At 42.6% G+C, this 17621-nt stretch overlaps 1 protein-coding gene across 1 annotated transcript in view; it reads right to left on the reverse strand.

Moving 5' to 3' along the window:
• The window catches only part of cnmd (chondromodulin), a 79634-nt gene that overhangs the window by 10661 nt on the left and 51352 nt on the right, over positions 1–17621 (reverse strand). The window contains exons 5-6 of the mRNA XM_070891875.1: positions 13164–13317; positions 11401–11648 (exon numbers count right to left, since the gene is read on the reverse strand). Of these exons, the coding sequence (XP_070747976.1) occupies positions 11401–11648; positions 13164–13317 (402 nt within the window). The remainder of the gene's footprint in view (positions 1–11400; positions 11649–13163; positions 13318–17621) is intronic.

Here is a 17621-nt window from a genome sequence, read left to right on the forward strand (position 1 = left end):
GATAGAAGAAATTCCTTCTCATCTCAGTTTTAATTGGCGGCCCCTTATTCTGAGACTATGTCGCCTAGTTTTAGTTTCCATATCCTCTCTGCATCCACCTTGTCGAGCCCCCTCATTATGTTATAGGTTTCGATAAGATCACCTCTCATTCTTCTGAACTCCAATGAGTATAGGCCCAACCTACCTTCATAAGTCAACCCCTCATCTCCGGAATCAACCTAGTGAACCTTCTCTGAACAGCCTCCAATGCAAGTCTATCCTTCCTTAAATATGGAGACCAAAACTGTACGCAGCATTCCAGGTGTGGCCTCACCAATACCCTGTACAGTTGTAGCAGGACTTATCTGTTTTTATACTCCATTCCCCTTGCAATAAAGGCCAACATTCCATTTGCCTTCCTGATTACTTGCTGTACCTGCATATTAACTTTTTGTGTTTCATGCACAAGGACCCCCAGGTCTCTCTGTACTGCAGCACTTTGCAATTTTTCTGCATTTAAATTAGAATTTGTTTTTCTATTACTTCTGCTAAAGTGGATAACCTCACATGTTCCCACATTATACTCCATCTGCCAAATGTTTGCCCACTCACTTAGCCTGTCTGTATCCCTTTGCAGATTTTTTTGTGTCCTCCTCACAATTTGCTTTCCCACCCATCTTTGTATCATCATCAAACTTGGCTACATTACACTCGGTCCCTTCATCCAAGTCATTAATATAGATTGTAAATAGTTGAGGCCCCAGCACCGATCTCTGTGGCACCCCACTAGTTACTGTTTGTCAACCGGAAAATGACCCATTTATGCCCACTCTTTGTTTTCTGTTAGTTAGCCAATCCGTTATCCATGTTATTACATTATCCCCAACCCTGTGAACTTTTATCTTGTGCAGTAACCTTTTATGTGGCACCTTATCGAATGTCTTCTGGAAATCCAAATACACCACATCCACTGGTTCCCCCTGTTCCAGCTGCAACTACATTTCAGCCACGCTGCATTAAGCCCTGCTGCCAGGACCAACGCCACCAGAACGACGGTGCCCTGTGAGTTAAATGCTAGGCTAATATTAATTAGTCCGCAGCGTCAACTCTTGGGTCCTACCAGTGCCACCATTTTCGATGGCCGTTAATACCCAGCCGCGGTGGCACCGGCAGCTTTTGTAGTGGTGATAAATTTCTATGGCTACATTTTTTTAAATCATTCTCATACCCTGTTATAATGACATCAGAATCAAAACACATGCAGAAATATAAAACTATAGAAATTTATGGCACAGAAGGAGGCTATTTGGACCATCATGTTTGCACCGGTCGAAAAAGAGCTATCCAGCCTAATCCCACTTTCCAGCTCTTGGTCTGTAGCCTTGTAGGTTACGGCACTTCAAGTACATATCCAAGTACATTTTAAATGCGATGAGGATGTCTGTCTCTACCACCCTTTCAGGCAGCGAGTTCCAGACCCCTAAGAAATATATCTTAGTTTACCTATTATGTTATAAATGTAATATTAAATATCAGCAATGAATGAAATTATATCATTGCTTAGAGACCATTCAATCCTTACTACTAACCTAGACATGATTATTATACACCAACTGGAACATTCAGTGCTATGAATTAATAAACAGTCTAAAGCACCAAAAGCATCTTCAGGTAACAGATATAGATAGAGACTTTGTGAGATAAGGAATGCATGCTTAGTCTATGTAAATATTCAGCATTATTATACTTGTAATTTTGTTGTAAATTAATGTTATACTAAATGCGCATTATTCCAAGAAAAGATAATTTTACTGTCATCTGTATTAGTTCTTAATACTCCCTGTCTCGCTCTAGAACTGTCAGATTCAGTTACTTACAAGTGAATCAATTATAGTGCATGACACATTAAAGATTTGTAAGATAGACAGCATCAGGCATGGTATAATATGTCATTTTTTAAAACTCTGGATATTTTTGTCCCTTTTTCTGTCACCTTCTTCCTTCAGGTCCGTATTTTCTTTATTAGGAGGATGGAATGAGGTCAGATGGCAACCATGCCAATGAATGCCATCGTTGCCACTGCTTGATTGATTGACTGTGGAAGTTTTCTTCTGTGCGTTATGGCTAATGAAATCATAAAAATTATCTTTATAAATAGGTTTACAATTCCATTACATATAGCACACAGAGAAAACCTTCCCCCACGGGTTGCATTTAAACTATGCAAGAACGCTCACTCCTCTGTCAATTTTCTTTTCATTCCTCAGACAACCTGGCAGACAGCAGTCAAAGTCATCCTCTGCAGGGAATCTGAGTTGGAATTTTAGTCACGACATACTATATTAGATGTAAAGTACGAAGTAATATCCAGTATATATAAAGAACAATGGATCAGTCAGGATGAATTACGGATATATACACATGGCCCTGGGTCAGTGTGGACATGTAACATTACAATGTTTGTACAAGATATTTATTGCAATATTGCACCAATTATGTCTCACATTTATTATTCCTCATTACAATGGAAGACGTCACCTGTGCAGCCAAACTCACGCTAATGCATCATGGGGACATGCACAACTCTTAACCCCTCATTAGATAGTACCTTGTATATCTAAAACCAATTCAGGACTGCATTGAAATTCACCCCTGACAATTCAATCAAATAACATGGATATTTGTAAAAATATTTTTGTTGATCTTTACTAATATAAACATATTAAAATAATCCAATAAAAATCTTTTTATGAATGACTTTAAAATGTTTTTTAAAAGTGTGTCCTGCTAAGTGCTGGCAAGCAAATCATTATTTTGATTTTGCTAACGTGACCTTGCAGGCTACCCTTTACTGCACTAGTGTGACAATGCCAGATCCCACATCGCCTGATGCCCATATGGCTTATCTGAATGAGATACCAATTTAGTGTCCTGAATTATTTCTGCTTTATTAACTAATGGGTTGAGGTAACCTCCAGCTTATTTCATTTTGGGTCTTGCAGCAGACAAAAAGAGACTTTCAACCCATGAACTTGATCAATGGTTGGAAGATCCACAGCCAAGTCCCAGAAGTGAAAGGAAAGTGTGCTAACCTAAACACACAGTTCTACCCAGTGACTGGTTTATATTTTAAAATGTTCTAATGCAACATTATTGACACCAAAAAATTAACAGTTTTGATAATAGAAAGTACAATTATTTGTAATCCTTCACACAAGATGCTAATAGCATTCTCAGTGCTTTCATCTGAAGCATTGGAGTTTGATTCAATTACAAAATCCCTTTTCTTATATTTTGATTAAGAGGTTGGTAGATGTAGTGAGATTTTGATGTTTATGGATGTTGAAATTGCCTTTGGAAATGTTACTAAGCATGATTTGCATTGTGGGTTACTGATATTGTGCGAATTTAGATTCTGGAAAGATTTTTCAAATGTTTCCTAAAGAATATCTTTTGATATACTTTATCTACAGTATATCTTTATCTACAGATATCTTTTGTTGTTGATCTCGGTACAGTAATTTGTAAGAGTGATCTGAATAATTTGATTGCAGAATAATGTTAAAATCCATCCTTTCTTTTTTAACAGAATGCTCCTTAGTAGATTGATTAGTCCTCTTTTTACTTTGCAGGTTGGTTTTATCCATTGTATTTAACTTGTTACCTATCTCATAGAAGTCCACCTGAATGCTCCTGGCCAGCGTGAGTTACTGTGGTTTATCCCTAAGGGGTATCACCATGGATGAAAGTCTATGTGCAACATGATACCAGCAGGCACATTATGATTGTTGTGTATCACAAACTGTCTCTTTTTCAAAAGCTCTGCTTTCTGAGTGTCTTGAAGTTAGAGAAGAGAGACGGTTCTATATTTTCCAACTTTAGATCACACTACTTGCGTCCTCTGAAGACTTTCTCATTAGGGAGTAGCAAACACATGATGGCTGATTTTAAACTCTGATCCTATCAGTTGTTTTCCCATTGAGTTTTTTAAAATATTTTGTCAGTCAGCTCCTCTATAATAGTTCTTTTGATCCTTCAATTCTGTTTTTAATAGTTTTTGTTTTCTGCTGTTTTCTAAGTTCTGTGTTGATTTGAAAAACTCTCTGGCTTGGTGAAATGCAGGATAGTGAAAAGGGAATAATTATAGTTTCCCTGTCTTTAACAGTTTGAAAGGTTGGTCCATTTGTAACTGGTTCATATTCTTTCCATTATTTTTTACGCCTACGGAGAATTTTCTAATGATTTGCTTTAGTTCATCAGGGCAGATCTTACTTCATGCCTTCCTGTAGGATGTTGGTCATTAAATCTTCAGTGCAGATATAACATTCTTTATTTTCCTTTGAGTGTTTGTTTCCAGATGAAAAGTGTCTATTTCCTCATTTGTAAACATTTGATGCCTTCTTGTCTTGACAGCTGGTTGATTTGATTGCAGCTCCATCATTATCTTTGCAGACACTCTTTCAGAGAAGGTCTTGAACATTTTCTCTAAATATGCTTTGTAGATCAGGTTCAGGTCGTTCATTGTCAAATTTACACATTATTGTACCAGTATCCATATGAAATAACTGATTTCAATGTTGCATGTAGGAGTATCTAGCTTATTACAGTTAGGGTAGTGTAGTGACTTGTGGGATTTTATTATGATAATGAGATTGGAGGAGAACATGCAGGAGGGGGATCACGGGATACACTTTTATCTAGCACAAGAAACTTAGGGGCAATTTCCCCTGGATACATTAGGTGCTAATGAGCCTCCGAGGTGGCCATGCTGGGGTCTTAAGCTGAAATGCCGATTCAGCCCATGTTTAGCGCAAGACGCCATCTTGGTAAAGGAGCCAAAGTTGCACTAAGAACGGCCACCCAGAGAATCGTTAAGCAACTGATTGCCACTTAAGCTGTCTGCTAGCACTCATTAAGGAGGCTGCATGGCATTTTAATGGCTAACACTTAACCTAATGCCTTCTCCGAACAGGGACCAGCTGATGGAGTAAACTAGTGGTTGCTGAGCATTTCGAGTGCTACTTAAAGGTTCACTTATTGCTGGAGGTTTGAAGAGGACTTTTGAATCACATTGGGAGACTCTCTGTGACACTTTGTCAAGACTTCATGGGCACTCTATCAACATTTGTTCTGGAAATTCTCTGAGGATTTAACCTATAAAGAGCAAGTGCTGTGTTACTCTACCTTATTGGACACCTTCTAGGAGTCACCAGGAGAAATGGAGTGCTTGGTCATCAGCATCTTGCTAAAGGTCTCCTTGGTCTGGATGAGGAATAGGAGGAGGACATGAGGCCAGGCAGAACAGCACCAGATGCTGGAGGAGCAAGGGACAGGAGGGCAAGGAGGGCTTGAGATTCATGGTGACTTGCTGCATGCTTCACAATCTGGCAATCATGAAGAGACCAGCCATTATCACCAGCAAATGTGTCAGAGGATCAAGCTCAGGAGCCTCAAGAGGAGGAGGAGGAGGAGGAGGAGGAAGAGGTTGAGGAGGAGAGAGGGACAGGAGTGTGAGATAGATTCCTTCCCCCCTGTGGGTACAGGAAATCCCTCCTCCTCTGGACCTCCTCCACCAGGACCTCCAGTGCCACATCCGTGAGCCTCTGCGCCCTCTCACTTGCTGTGTCAGCCAACCCACTCCACACCAGGTTCACAATTTCACCACCTGTGGCGAGTTTGGGGTGGCCGGCATTGGTGACTCCATCCCACCCTCTGTACCAAATCTTCTGTGGATGTGGTTTGTTAAGCCCGCCCTGCGGGATTCCTGGCCAATTAACAGGAAACCAGACTGATAACGTCATCTGATGACGTGCCATCAGCCGGTTTCCTTAAAGGGACCATGTGTACATTGCTTTTGACAGTTCTTCTGTCAGTGTTCTGCAGCACTGAGCTGCTGCAAACACTGACCAGCACTGCACAGAGGTGCACAGCTGCACCCAGGCTCTCCCATGGAGGGAGTCACAGCACACAGGGAGGTCCTCTTCCCTTCTAATGGGTGGAAGAGACCTCCCTAGGACACCGCACAGTCTGGCTGCATTTGCAGAGGAGGGCACAAGCAGGGATGTTGTCAGGAGGACCTGGCTGCAATGGTGCAAATCTTTCAATGCCACACTCAACCTCATCCTACTGTGCCACTTATCACATCCCCACCATTCTGCCTTCTCTACTCTACTCCTGTACAAACTTAACCTTGCATCTCCACTCATCCCTCTCTCTATCTACATTATCACTTCCCCATCTCACTAGCCACCCCTCACAATCACCCTCATCCTTGTCCAATCATACCAACTAGCAACAAACAAGGGTAGGCACTTGGGTCCTTTAGCCAGTGTTCATGTAAAGTTAATGTTGATGTGTTGTCATTGAAATCTTTACTTTCAGCACTTTGTGTTCTTGGACAGATTTGTGGGCATCTTTGGAAGTGGCTTAGTGAGTTAGAGTGAAAGATGAGACATAGTCATAACCCCCACAATGGTGATGAGTGTGAAAGAAATTCTTAGGCATTGCAGGGATGGTTTATGGAGCTGGTGTGGGGTGGTGCCAACCTGACACATCATGTGGCAGCCAGGGTATACAACGTCATGAATTAAATATGGCCATGTGAGGCCATCCCTGGCCTCCCGGGCAGCAATGTGGTCAAGGGCTGATGCCCTGTGTCCTGTGCAGCATCAGGTGATTGTGGAGAAGGTTGGTGTTGTTGTTGGTGATATTTAGTGATGTTGACGTTGGGGCTGATCGTGGTAGGATTATGAGGACAAAGGTGAGATTTTTTCAAGGGCACCGATGCTGCTGGAATAGATGACAGGTGCAGTTGAGATAACTGAAGCGATCTGTCAATAGTGAGAAAGGTTGCTCCAAGAAGGTGACAGCGAATAGAGAGTTCATTGCCAAACTGCATACAGGTCAAAAGTTTCTTCCAAATCATGAAAGTTTCAGCTTCTGACATTGGAAAGTGAACATGATAGCTGTTATACCACTTCTGCAGCTGTCCAGTAGCCAAAGCAATAGAGAGTCACTGAAAATCCGACACATTTACCCGCCGTGTTCCCCGAGGGACGGCAAACCCATCAAAAGGTTTGTAAGAATGTAAGTGCCTGCTTTTAATCCTCTTAAGTAGCATTCAACTACCTCCTAACTATCTTAATTAACTGGCCCGTCGCTTGCTGTCGGGTCTGCGATCCGCACGTAATCCTGACAGGTCAGAAACAAACACAGGTGGATTTAGAGTGGGATCCTGACCCACTGTCAATCTCAACCATATTGACAGTTGGCCCACCTCCAAAGCCGCACTCGCAGGGCTGGGAAGATTCTGGCCATTCAGTGGAAGTTGATGCAAGGAGCCCACATCTACAGCTCCACGAAAATTGCTTCCAATCACTGCTTGAGTGCTAAACCTGCAGGTGTCTCTAGTTTAGCACCTCCAGGCTAGTTCAAATTATGGTAATCATTATGGCAATTAGGTCCAGAATTGCATGCTAAAAACAGACTTATTAGCACAGCACCTATTTAGCGTCTGTTTTCTTGCCTGTTTTCACCCTTCGACCAAAATAACCTCTTCATGTTTAGAATCATAGAACACAGAAGCAATTCATCCAGCTCTTTGAAAGAGCTAGCCAATGAATCCCATTCCCCATAGCCCTGATTTTTTTTCCATTTCAGATATGCCTCCAATTCCCTTTTGAAAGTTATGATTGAATTTGCTTCCACCGCCCTTTCAGGCAGTGCATTCCAGATCATAACTTGTTGTGTAATTTTATTGCTCATGTAGCCTCTGGTTCTATTGCTAATTAACGTAAACTTGTGTTCTCTGCTTACCATCACTTTTGCCAGTGGAAACAGTTTCTCCTTATTTACTGTATCAAAACCCTCCAAAATTTTGAACACCTCTATTAAATTATCCTTAACTTTCTCTGCTCCAAAAAGAACAACCCCAGTTTCAACAGTGTCTCCATATAGAAACCATACCAGTAAATCTCTTCTGTGCCCTCTCTCAGGCCTTGACATCCTTCCTAAACTGTGGTACCCAGATTTGGCCACAATACTCCAGCTGAGGCCTAATCAATGTTTTATAAAGGTTGAGCATAACATCCTTCCTTTTGTACTCTATGCCACTACCTAGAAAGCCAAGGCCCCCTTATGCCTTTTTAATAGCCTTCTCAACTCGTTCTGCCACCTTCAAAACCTTGTGTACATACACTCTCCCTGAAAGTAGCAGGCCAGGTGGATAAACATAGAAACATAGAAACATAGAAAATAGGTGCAGGAGCAGGCCATTCAGCCCTTCTAGCCTGCACCGCCATTCAATGAGTTCATGGCTGAACATGAAACTTCAGTACCCCCTTCCTGCTTTCTCGCCATAACCCTTGATCCTCCGAGTAGTAAGGACTTCATCTAACTCCCTTTTGAATATATTTAGTGAATTGGCCTCAACTACTTTCTGTGGTAGAGAATTCCACAGGTTCACCACTCTCTGGGTGAAGAAGTTTCTCCTCATCTCGGTCCTAAATGGCTTACCCCTTATCCTCAGACTGTGACCCCTGGTTCTGGTGTTTAAGGCATACGGAATGTTTGCCTTTATTGGCCGAGGCATAGAATACAAGAGCTAGGAGGTTATGCTTAGGTTGTATAATTAGGCCACAGCTGGAGTACTGCGTGCAGTTCTGGTCGCCATATTATAGGAAGGATGTGATTGCACGAGAGCGGATGCAGAGGAGATGTACTAGGATGCTCCATGGAATGGAGAATCTTAGTTATGAGGACAGATTGGATAGGCTGGATTTGTTCTCATTAGAACAGAGGAGTTTGAGAGAAGACCTCATTGAGGTGTACAAAATTTTGAGGGGCCTGGATATAGTCGATAGCAGGGGCCTATTTCCCTTGGTGGAGGGGTCAATTACAAGGAGGCATAGTTTTAAGGTGGCTGGTGGAAAATTCAGAGGGGATTTGAGGGAAGGCTTCTTCATGCAGATGGTTGTGGGAGTCTGGAACTCACTACCTGGAAGGGTGGTGGATGCAGAAACTCTCACCACATTTAAAAGGTGCTTGGATGGGCACTTAAAAAGCCGTAACCTGCAGGGTTACAGACCTAGAGCTGGTAAGTAGGATTAGACTGGATATCCTCTTGTTGGCTGGCGCAGATATGATGGTAAGTACTGCAGAGAATCGATTACGGCCAAGGTGATCTCCTGGACTAGTTTCGATTACCTGGATAGGTCAGAGAGGAATTGTCCCAGATTTTATTTTTCCCCAATTGGCTTGGGTTTTTATCCGGTTTTTGCCTCTCCCAGGAAATCACATGGCTCCGGTTGGGGTGGAGTGTGGAATGTTTCGGTGCAAGGGGTGTTGCAGTTATGTGGGGCGGACTGGCTGGGCTGGGTGCTCTTTACTTTGCCACCATTGTTCATTGTTCATAGGTGAAAAATGTAACCTTCAGGGCTGCTGACCCAGGGCCTTGTGGCTCTTTGTCAGCCGACGCGGACACGATGGGCCAAAATGGCCTCCTTCTGCGCTGTAGATTTTTATGTTTCTATGTTTCTCGGTTCCTGCACTCACTTTACATTTGACCATTTAGTTTAAATTCCCTCTCCTCATTCTTCCTACCAAAATGAATCAATTCACTGTGTTAAATTTCATCTGCCATGTCTGTATGACCTCCTCACTGTTTACTAGTTTTATGTCATCTGCAAACTTAGAAATGTTGCCCTGTATAGTCAGGTCCAAGTCCAAGTCACAATTATATTGTGAGTATACTGGAGAGAACATGTTCCTGTTTGAAACTGTAAGCGGGCTCTGAGGATTGTGTGATTTAAAGGGGATATAGGAGCATTAAGAACAGGAGTGCGTCTATCATCCCAAGGGATTTGCAGGATCTTACGGAGACATCAGGCCAACATCCCCAGCATCGAAGCACTGACCAAACTCGACCAGGTCCTTTGGGTGGGCCACATTGTCCGCATACCCGACACAAGACTCCCAAAGCAAGTGCTCTACTCGGAACTGCTACACGGCAGGCGATCCATAGGTGGGCAGAGGAAACGTTTCAAGGACACCATCAAAGCTTCTTTGATAAAGTGCAACATCCCCACCAACACCTGGGAGTCCCTGGCTAAAGACCGCCCTAAGTGGAGGAAGGACATCCGGGAGGGCGCTAAGCACCTTGAGTCTCGCCGCTGAGAGCGTGCAGAAAGCAAGCGCAGGCAGCGGAAGGAGCATGTGGCAAATCAGACTCTCCACACTCTCCAACCACTGTCTATCCCACCTGTGATAGGAGACTGTAATTCCTATATTGGACTGTACAGCCACCTGAGAACTCACTTTTAGAGTGGAAGCAAGTCTTCCTCGATTTCGAGGGATTGCCTATGATGATGAAGAACAGGAGTTGGCCATTTAGCCCCTTGAACCAGCTCCACCATTCAATTAGGTCACGGCTGATCTGTACCTCAACTCCATTTTCCCACCTTGGCTCCATATCCCTTGATACCAAACCTATCTATCTCAGTCTCGAAAGCTTCAATTGTCCCATAATCCACAGCCTGTTGGGGAAGAGAGTTGCAGATTTCTACTGTTGTGCGAAAAAGTGCTTCCAGATTTCACCTCTGAACGGCCTGGCTCTAATTTTAAGATGATGTACTCTTGTTCTTGAATCTCCCACCAGTGGAATTAGCTTCTCTGTATATATCCAACCCTTTTAATATATTAAATACCTCAATCAAATCACCCTCAATTTCCTATACGCAAGGGAATACAAGCCAAATTGATGCAGTGTTGTTACTCATAATTAAACAACTGTAATTGGCCAACAATATGTCGATAATCAAAATATATCAAACCCTTATGTTTGTCGGGATTTGGATAGTGTTGACTGAAAACAAATTCTGAGTTGGGTTTTACAGATTTCCAAATCAAGTGTTCAAGATTCTGATTTGGATTCCTTGATTGGCTGAACAGTCTTCTTGTGTACTTGGTAGAAGGCACGTGAATCCATGTGAAACTGCTAAAACTAGAGACCAGCAAAGACATCCACATTTCCAATGGATTCCGACTGGGTAATACAAAATTATCAAATCCTTAAATTTAGACAAGGTTTTTGTGCAGGGACATATATGTCTTAGTCAGCTGAAAACATAGGATGCCAGGTCAGGGTAGCAAGTTTACAGAACCTCTGGCAAATATGAAAAATCTTTTGATGCAATTCAGGATTCTCATAAGTGTTAGCAATAATTTTACTTTTGAATACTCAAAAATGGTGATTAAGGTACAACTATGCACATACGAAGAAGTTTATTTATGTATTCTTTGAAATTTTAAGTCAGTTACTTGGTATAGATGCCCTTGCTTGGCTAGGCTCTATTATTTGATTAACTGCTATGTACAACCTTAGTTAAATAATTTTGAATGCCTGCAAAATGATTCAATACTTACATGATAGGGGTTTTCTGCATTGAAAGTAGATGGAACCCCTTCTTCTTCTGGAACGGTGTCATTTGCTCTTTGTTCTGGTGTTGCGTCCTGAGCTTGGACATCAGTTGTATCGATGGCAATCTCAGCAGGCGCTCCGACAATCTGACCATATTCATCCACCTCACCAGTGTTAAAATCAAACTCATAGTAGTAAGGATCAGGTATCAGAGGTCTCTCTCGGTCTACTGCTCGTTTCTTCCTTTGACCTTCTGTGAACACAATAGTAATAACATTGCAAATTGGCCAGCTTCAAGCCAGATTTTATTTTAAATGTTAAAAATAATGTTATCCATTTTCAGGGCCTGGATTGAATTCAGCTGACAGTGATGGGACAAAAGTATTCTGTCTCCATTGGCTCCATTAACTTGTAATAAATTTGAACATTTTCATTTCAATTCATAGAAGGCTTGGCTCTACAGCTTTAAAATACCACCAAACTGAGAATAAATTGGCAATCTCAAATAATCATGGAATTTCATAGCACAGAAGGCGACCATTCAGCCTACTGTGCTCTTTGAAAGAGCTAGCCAATTAGTCCAAATCTCTGCTCTTTACCCATAGCCCTGCAATTTTTTCCTTTTCAAGTATATATTCAATTCCCTTTTGAAAGGTACTACTGAATCTGCTTCCACCACCCTTTCAGGCAGTGCATTTTAGTTCATAACAACTCTCTGCATAAAAAATATTCTCCTCATCTCTCCTCTGGTTCTTTTGCCAATTATTTTAAATCTGTGTCCTCTGGTTACTGACCCTCCTGTGAGTGGAAACAGTTTCTCCTTATCTACTCTCATCAAAACCGTTCATAATTTTGGGGAGAGCAGGGGAAATTAGATTTATTTTAGCAGCGAGTTGTTAGGATCTGGAATGCACTGCCTGAAAGGGTGGCGGAAGCAGATTCAATAGTAACTTTATGGGGAAAGAGCGGGAGAGTGGGACTAATTGCATAGTTCTTTCAAAGAGCTGGCACAGGCATGATGGTCCGAACGGCTCCTTCTATGATGTATGGTGCTATGGTTCTAAGATAAACGGAAGAGTGAAGCATCCAGAAAGCTCAGATATAAGTCTACAAACACAAATCACATTATTATATAGATAGATATGAGAGTAAGTTTTGCGAGGGCTCACTCACTGGTACTTGGCCTCACTTGAAGGGAGCATGGATTGGAGAAATATCATGGAATTTAGAGCACCTTAGGCGCATCCACCATAATTTGCCCAACCTCGTCCTCTGCCCACAACCAACGAAGCAGGAAGTGTACGACTAATCACTTAATAACTGTTGTTACAAAATATGCAGAATGATGTAATCTGCTTATGCTGCCCACCTACAAAATGGCAGATCGATAAAGAAGCAGAAGTACACACATTCAAGTGATCTGACAATTAATTTTATTTTATTTATTAATTTACTTTTTAATGCATTAATTTTAATCGCAGGAAAATAAGACCTGCGGACCTGTGTGCCCAGTCCATGCTTCAGTTGAGTGAGCCTGTGTTTTGAGTGCAGAGTCACACAAATCGCTACAAGGTGAAAACATAAAGTTCAAAATTACATTTCACATCTGTAGATTGTTTGAAACGTCAATTGATTTTTGGTTCTTCTGAGAAGGCATACTTATAGGTTCCACAAAAAACAATTTGTCTCATCTAAAGCTATTCCTATGGAGCTTTTATAACTAGACTGTAGCAAAAATAGTTGTTGCTTCACAGTCATCACGGGTTACCTTTTGTATATGTTGGACGAAGCCAGTAAATAGGGAGGTTACCACACAGTTCCAAAATCTTAGGGCTCAAGAAGGCATGGTCTTTGATCGGTTGGTCTGCGGCCACCCAGATCAGAGATTCTTCCTCAAACTTTGCAGGCATGATTTCATCTTCCTTAAATAAGAGAACAGTAGATAATGCATTGCATATTGTTTATCAACGATTGAAAAATAATGATGTAGTCATCAACCATCTGTTACATTATTGACACATAGGGGTCGAAATTGCCCTGTTTTGCGACTCCCGTTGGTGTTTTCGAGGGCGCTTACGGGGCGCAAAACTGTTTTTGCCCTGGAAGGGAGGGCGGGGTGCGCTACTGGCTCCCACAAAATTGCGTGGGAGTTAGCAAAGGGGCTGCCACAGTAGCATTGCACCCTGCCAGTAGTGACCCAGGCCACCATGCAATGATGTAATCGCCGTGTGTGGCTATCCCTTTGTGCCGTGCCCAACCCCTTTCCACCCTGCAATGGAAATTGGCCAGCGAGGCTACAGTGAGCTGTGTCAGCGCCAGCCTAGTGGGTCGCGAACAGGACCGACATCTGCTTGCAGGCCAGAAATTAAAGGGGAGGTCGGGAGCGTTGTTCGTCATCATTTGTTTTTCCAGCCGACTTACTGGTCGGCCCGTTCTTTATTTCTTAGGTGTGGTCTGACCACCATTGTTCAGCCCGGCATTCCGTTTGGGTGCCCTGGTGGCCCAGTGGAGGCCATCAGAAGCTCAGCAGAGTGCGCAGCGGCCCTCCCCTTTAACCGAAGGGCCATTAAAATGCATCAGCACAACACTGAGCAGCCATGTAGCTCTGATGGATGCACTTGAGTAGCGTCCCAGAACCCGCCCCAACAGGAAGTGGAGCACGCGCGATTGCGCTCCACTTCCTGTGAGGGGCGATAACTGCAATTTTGGGCGCAGGAAGTCCAAGCCCGAGTCTGTTACCACCTCCCGCTGGGAATTTTGCCTTCATAGAATGCTAAAGGGAGCTCCTGTGTCACTGTCCCAAACAATTCAAGCATATTGTTGAAAATAGTGACTTAATTTTCTGTTTAACAGATGGAAGATTCTGTATTCCCAGAGCAGTAACCTTCTGTTTTACTAATCCCGTTTTTATTTACTGCAAATAATTATGGAATCATTTAAAAATATGGAACCTTTTTACAACCAAATGGTTTTTATTTATTGCGTGCATTTCAAAAGCTTCTTGAAATTTTTTTCAAATCCTACTCCTTTAAATGTAACAAATATTGCCATGCAAACAGGAACATTTCTTAACTTTTTTACAAAACCAGCTGTGCTGTGCAATGTCTGGCATTAGCAACATCACATAGCTGGACAAATGCAGTTAATGATAGGTCTTTCAGCTCAGCTAAGATTGGGATCATCTCAAACTGAGGGGAGCCTGAGTTCTAGTTGCCGATAAGTATCCAATCAGGACTGGTAATAATTCACAAATGCCAGGATGGAGCCAAAGGCAACTCTGCCCACTCTCAGACAACCTGATAGCAGAGCACTCATCCAGTGTGGAGCTTGGTTGTATTTACCTCTTAAAATGGCTTTTCCAGAAATATCTGGAATTACACCAATGTTACCACATGATGGCGATGTTGGCACAAGAGTGGATATGCATGGGTTCACTTGTGGATGTGAAGTATGAAATCATCACCAAATTCCTACAAACCTGCTGTACTTCAGAGACAGTCTCATGCTGAAATTATCGCAGATATCATTCGTTTGCGCTTACACAAGTGTACATCTATTGTTCAGAAAGAGTAAAATTCCACCTCTTTTTAAGACACTTCTTCAAGAAAAATTCTCTAATCTAATTGATTGATGAGAGATTTCTGAGTGTTTTCCTTTAGGCATCTCTGAAAAGGGATTTGATAGAACATCTTGTGAAAAGGGCACCTTGTATTGCTCAGACAGGCATGCAGGCATGTTTAAAGGTCTTGTACTCGAATATCCAGAAGTACAATTGTCAGCTGTTGGCAATTTATTTGGCAATCTCGTAAATAAAATTTAAGCAAAGATAACAACTATCAGAATTTGTTTTCATCCCAAGTTTTTCTCAAAAAGGTATTTCAAATATAATAACACAACCTGTATTATATATTTATGCACAAACATCACTGTCCGTTATTAGGATTCAGTGGTAGCTTTGGAGATTATTTACATACTCCTATGGTTAAAAGCTAAAAAGGTCTAATTAAAATGACAAAAGAATCTAGAGAATTCATAATCATATTAAGGATGTTTATTGGAATGGGATCAAAAGGTTAGAGTTGTCACAAAGGATCAACTTTTTGTTTTTCTCTTAGTTTACTAATGAATGAGTATTAAGTATATTGTAAAATCTCATACCATCAACACTAAAAATATATTGCAAGCGCTTGAAGGACAACACAATAATTTATAAACTACCATAATAACCTAAAAATGAGGTGTCAACCTGGAGAAGCTGTAACACAGAACTACTTGCATACTAATCAGCGGAAGCAGTATGCTATAGACAGAGCAAAGCGATCCCACAATCAACAGATCAGATCAAAGCTATGCAGCCCTGCCACATCCAGTCCTGAATGGTGGCGGACAATTAAACAACTGGGGGAAGAGCCCCCATGAAAATCCCCATCCTCAGTGATGGCGGAGTCAAGCACAAGTGCAAAAGACAAGGCTTAAGTGTTTGCAACCATCTTCAGTCAGATGTGCCGAGTGGATGATCCATATCGGCCTCCTCCTGAGATCCTCACCATCACAGAAGCTAGTCTTCAGCCAATTCAATTTAGTCCACGTGATATCAAGAAACGGCTGAGTGCGTTGCATACAGCAAAGGCTATGGGTCCCGACAACATCCCGGCTGTCGTGCTGAAGACTTGTGCTCCAGAGCTAGCCGCACCTCTAGCTAAGCTGTTGCAGTACAGTTACAACACTGGAATCTACCCAACAATATGGAAAACTGCCCAAGTATGTCCTGTCCACAAAAAGCAGGACAAATCCAATCTGGCCAATTACTGCCCCATCAGTCAACTCTCAATCATCAGCAAAGTGATGGAAGGTGTCGTCGACAGTGCTATCAAGTGGCTCTTACTCACCAACAACCTTCTCACCAATGCTCAGACCACTCGGCTCCAGACCTAATTACTGCCTTGGTCGAAACATGGACTAAAGAGCTGAATTCCACAGGTGAGCTGAGAGTGATTCCCTTGACATCAAGGCAGCATTTGACTGAGTGTGGCATCAAAGAGCCCTCGTAAAATTGAAATCAATGGGAATCGGGAAAACTCTCCACTGGTGGACTCATACCTAGCACAAAGGAAGATGGTTGTGGGTGTTGGAGGTCAATCATCTCAGCCCCAGGACATCGCTGCAGGATTTCCTCAGGGCAGTGTCCTAGGCCCAACCATCTTCAGCTGCTTCATCAATGACTTTCCCTCCATCATAAAGTCAGAAGTGGGGATGTTCGCTGATGATTACACAGTGTTCAGTTCCATTCGCAACTCCTCAGATAATGAAGTAATCCATGCCCACATGCAACAAGACCTGGAGGACATCCAGGTTTGGGCTGATATGTGGGAAGTAACATCTGCTCCACACAAGTGCCAGGCAATTACTTTCTCCAACAAGCGAGAGTCTAACCACTGCCCCTTGATATTCAACAGTATTGCCATCGCCGAATCCCCCACCATCAACATCCTTGGGGTCACCATTGACCAGAAGCTTAACTGGACCAGCTACATAAATATTGTGGCGATAAGAGCAGTTCAGAGGCTGGGTATTCTGCGACGAGGGTCTCACCTCCTTACTCCAAAAACCTTTCAACCATCTACAAGGCATAAGTCAGGAGTGTGATGGAATACTCTCCACTTGCCTGGATGAGTGCAGCTCCAACAACACTCAAGAAGCTCGACACCATCCAGGACAAAGCAGCCCACTTGATTAGCACCCCGCCCACCACCTTAAACGTTCACTCCCTCCACCACCGGCGCACCATGGCTGCAGTGTGTACCATCTACAAGATGCACTGCAGCAATTCACCAAGGCTTCTTTGGCAGCACCTCCCAAACCCGCGACCTCTACCACCTAGAAGGACAAGGGCAGCAGGGGCATGGGAACACCATCACCTCCAAGTTCTCCTCCTCAAGTTACACATCATCCTGACCTGGAAATATATCACCGTTCCTTCGTTGTCCCTGAGTCAAATCCTTGAACTCCCTTCGTAACAACACTGTGGGAGCTCTTTAAGCACTCGGACTGCAGTGATTCAAGAGGGCGGCACACCACCACCTTCTCAATGGCAATTAGGGATGGGCAATAAAGGCTGGCTTTGCCAGCGATATCCACACCCCAGGAACGAATTTAAAAAAAATTCATATTGATATGATTTTTATAGTTTTCTTTATAATAAGGACATACTATAAAATACAACTTC

This window comes from Pristiophorus japonicus, chromosome 10 (assembly GCF_044704955.1).
Source record: "Pristiophorus japonicus isolate sPriJap1 chromosome 10, sPriJap1.hap1, whole genome shotgun sequence".
NCBI classification, from domain to species: Eukaryota; Metazoa; Chordata; class Chondrichthyes; family Pristiophoridae; genus Pristiophorus; species Pristiophorus japonicus.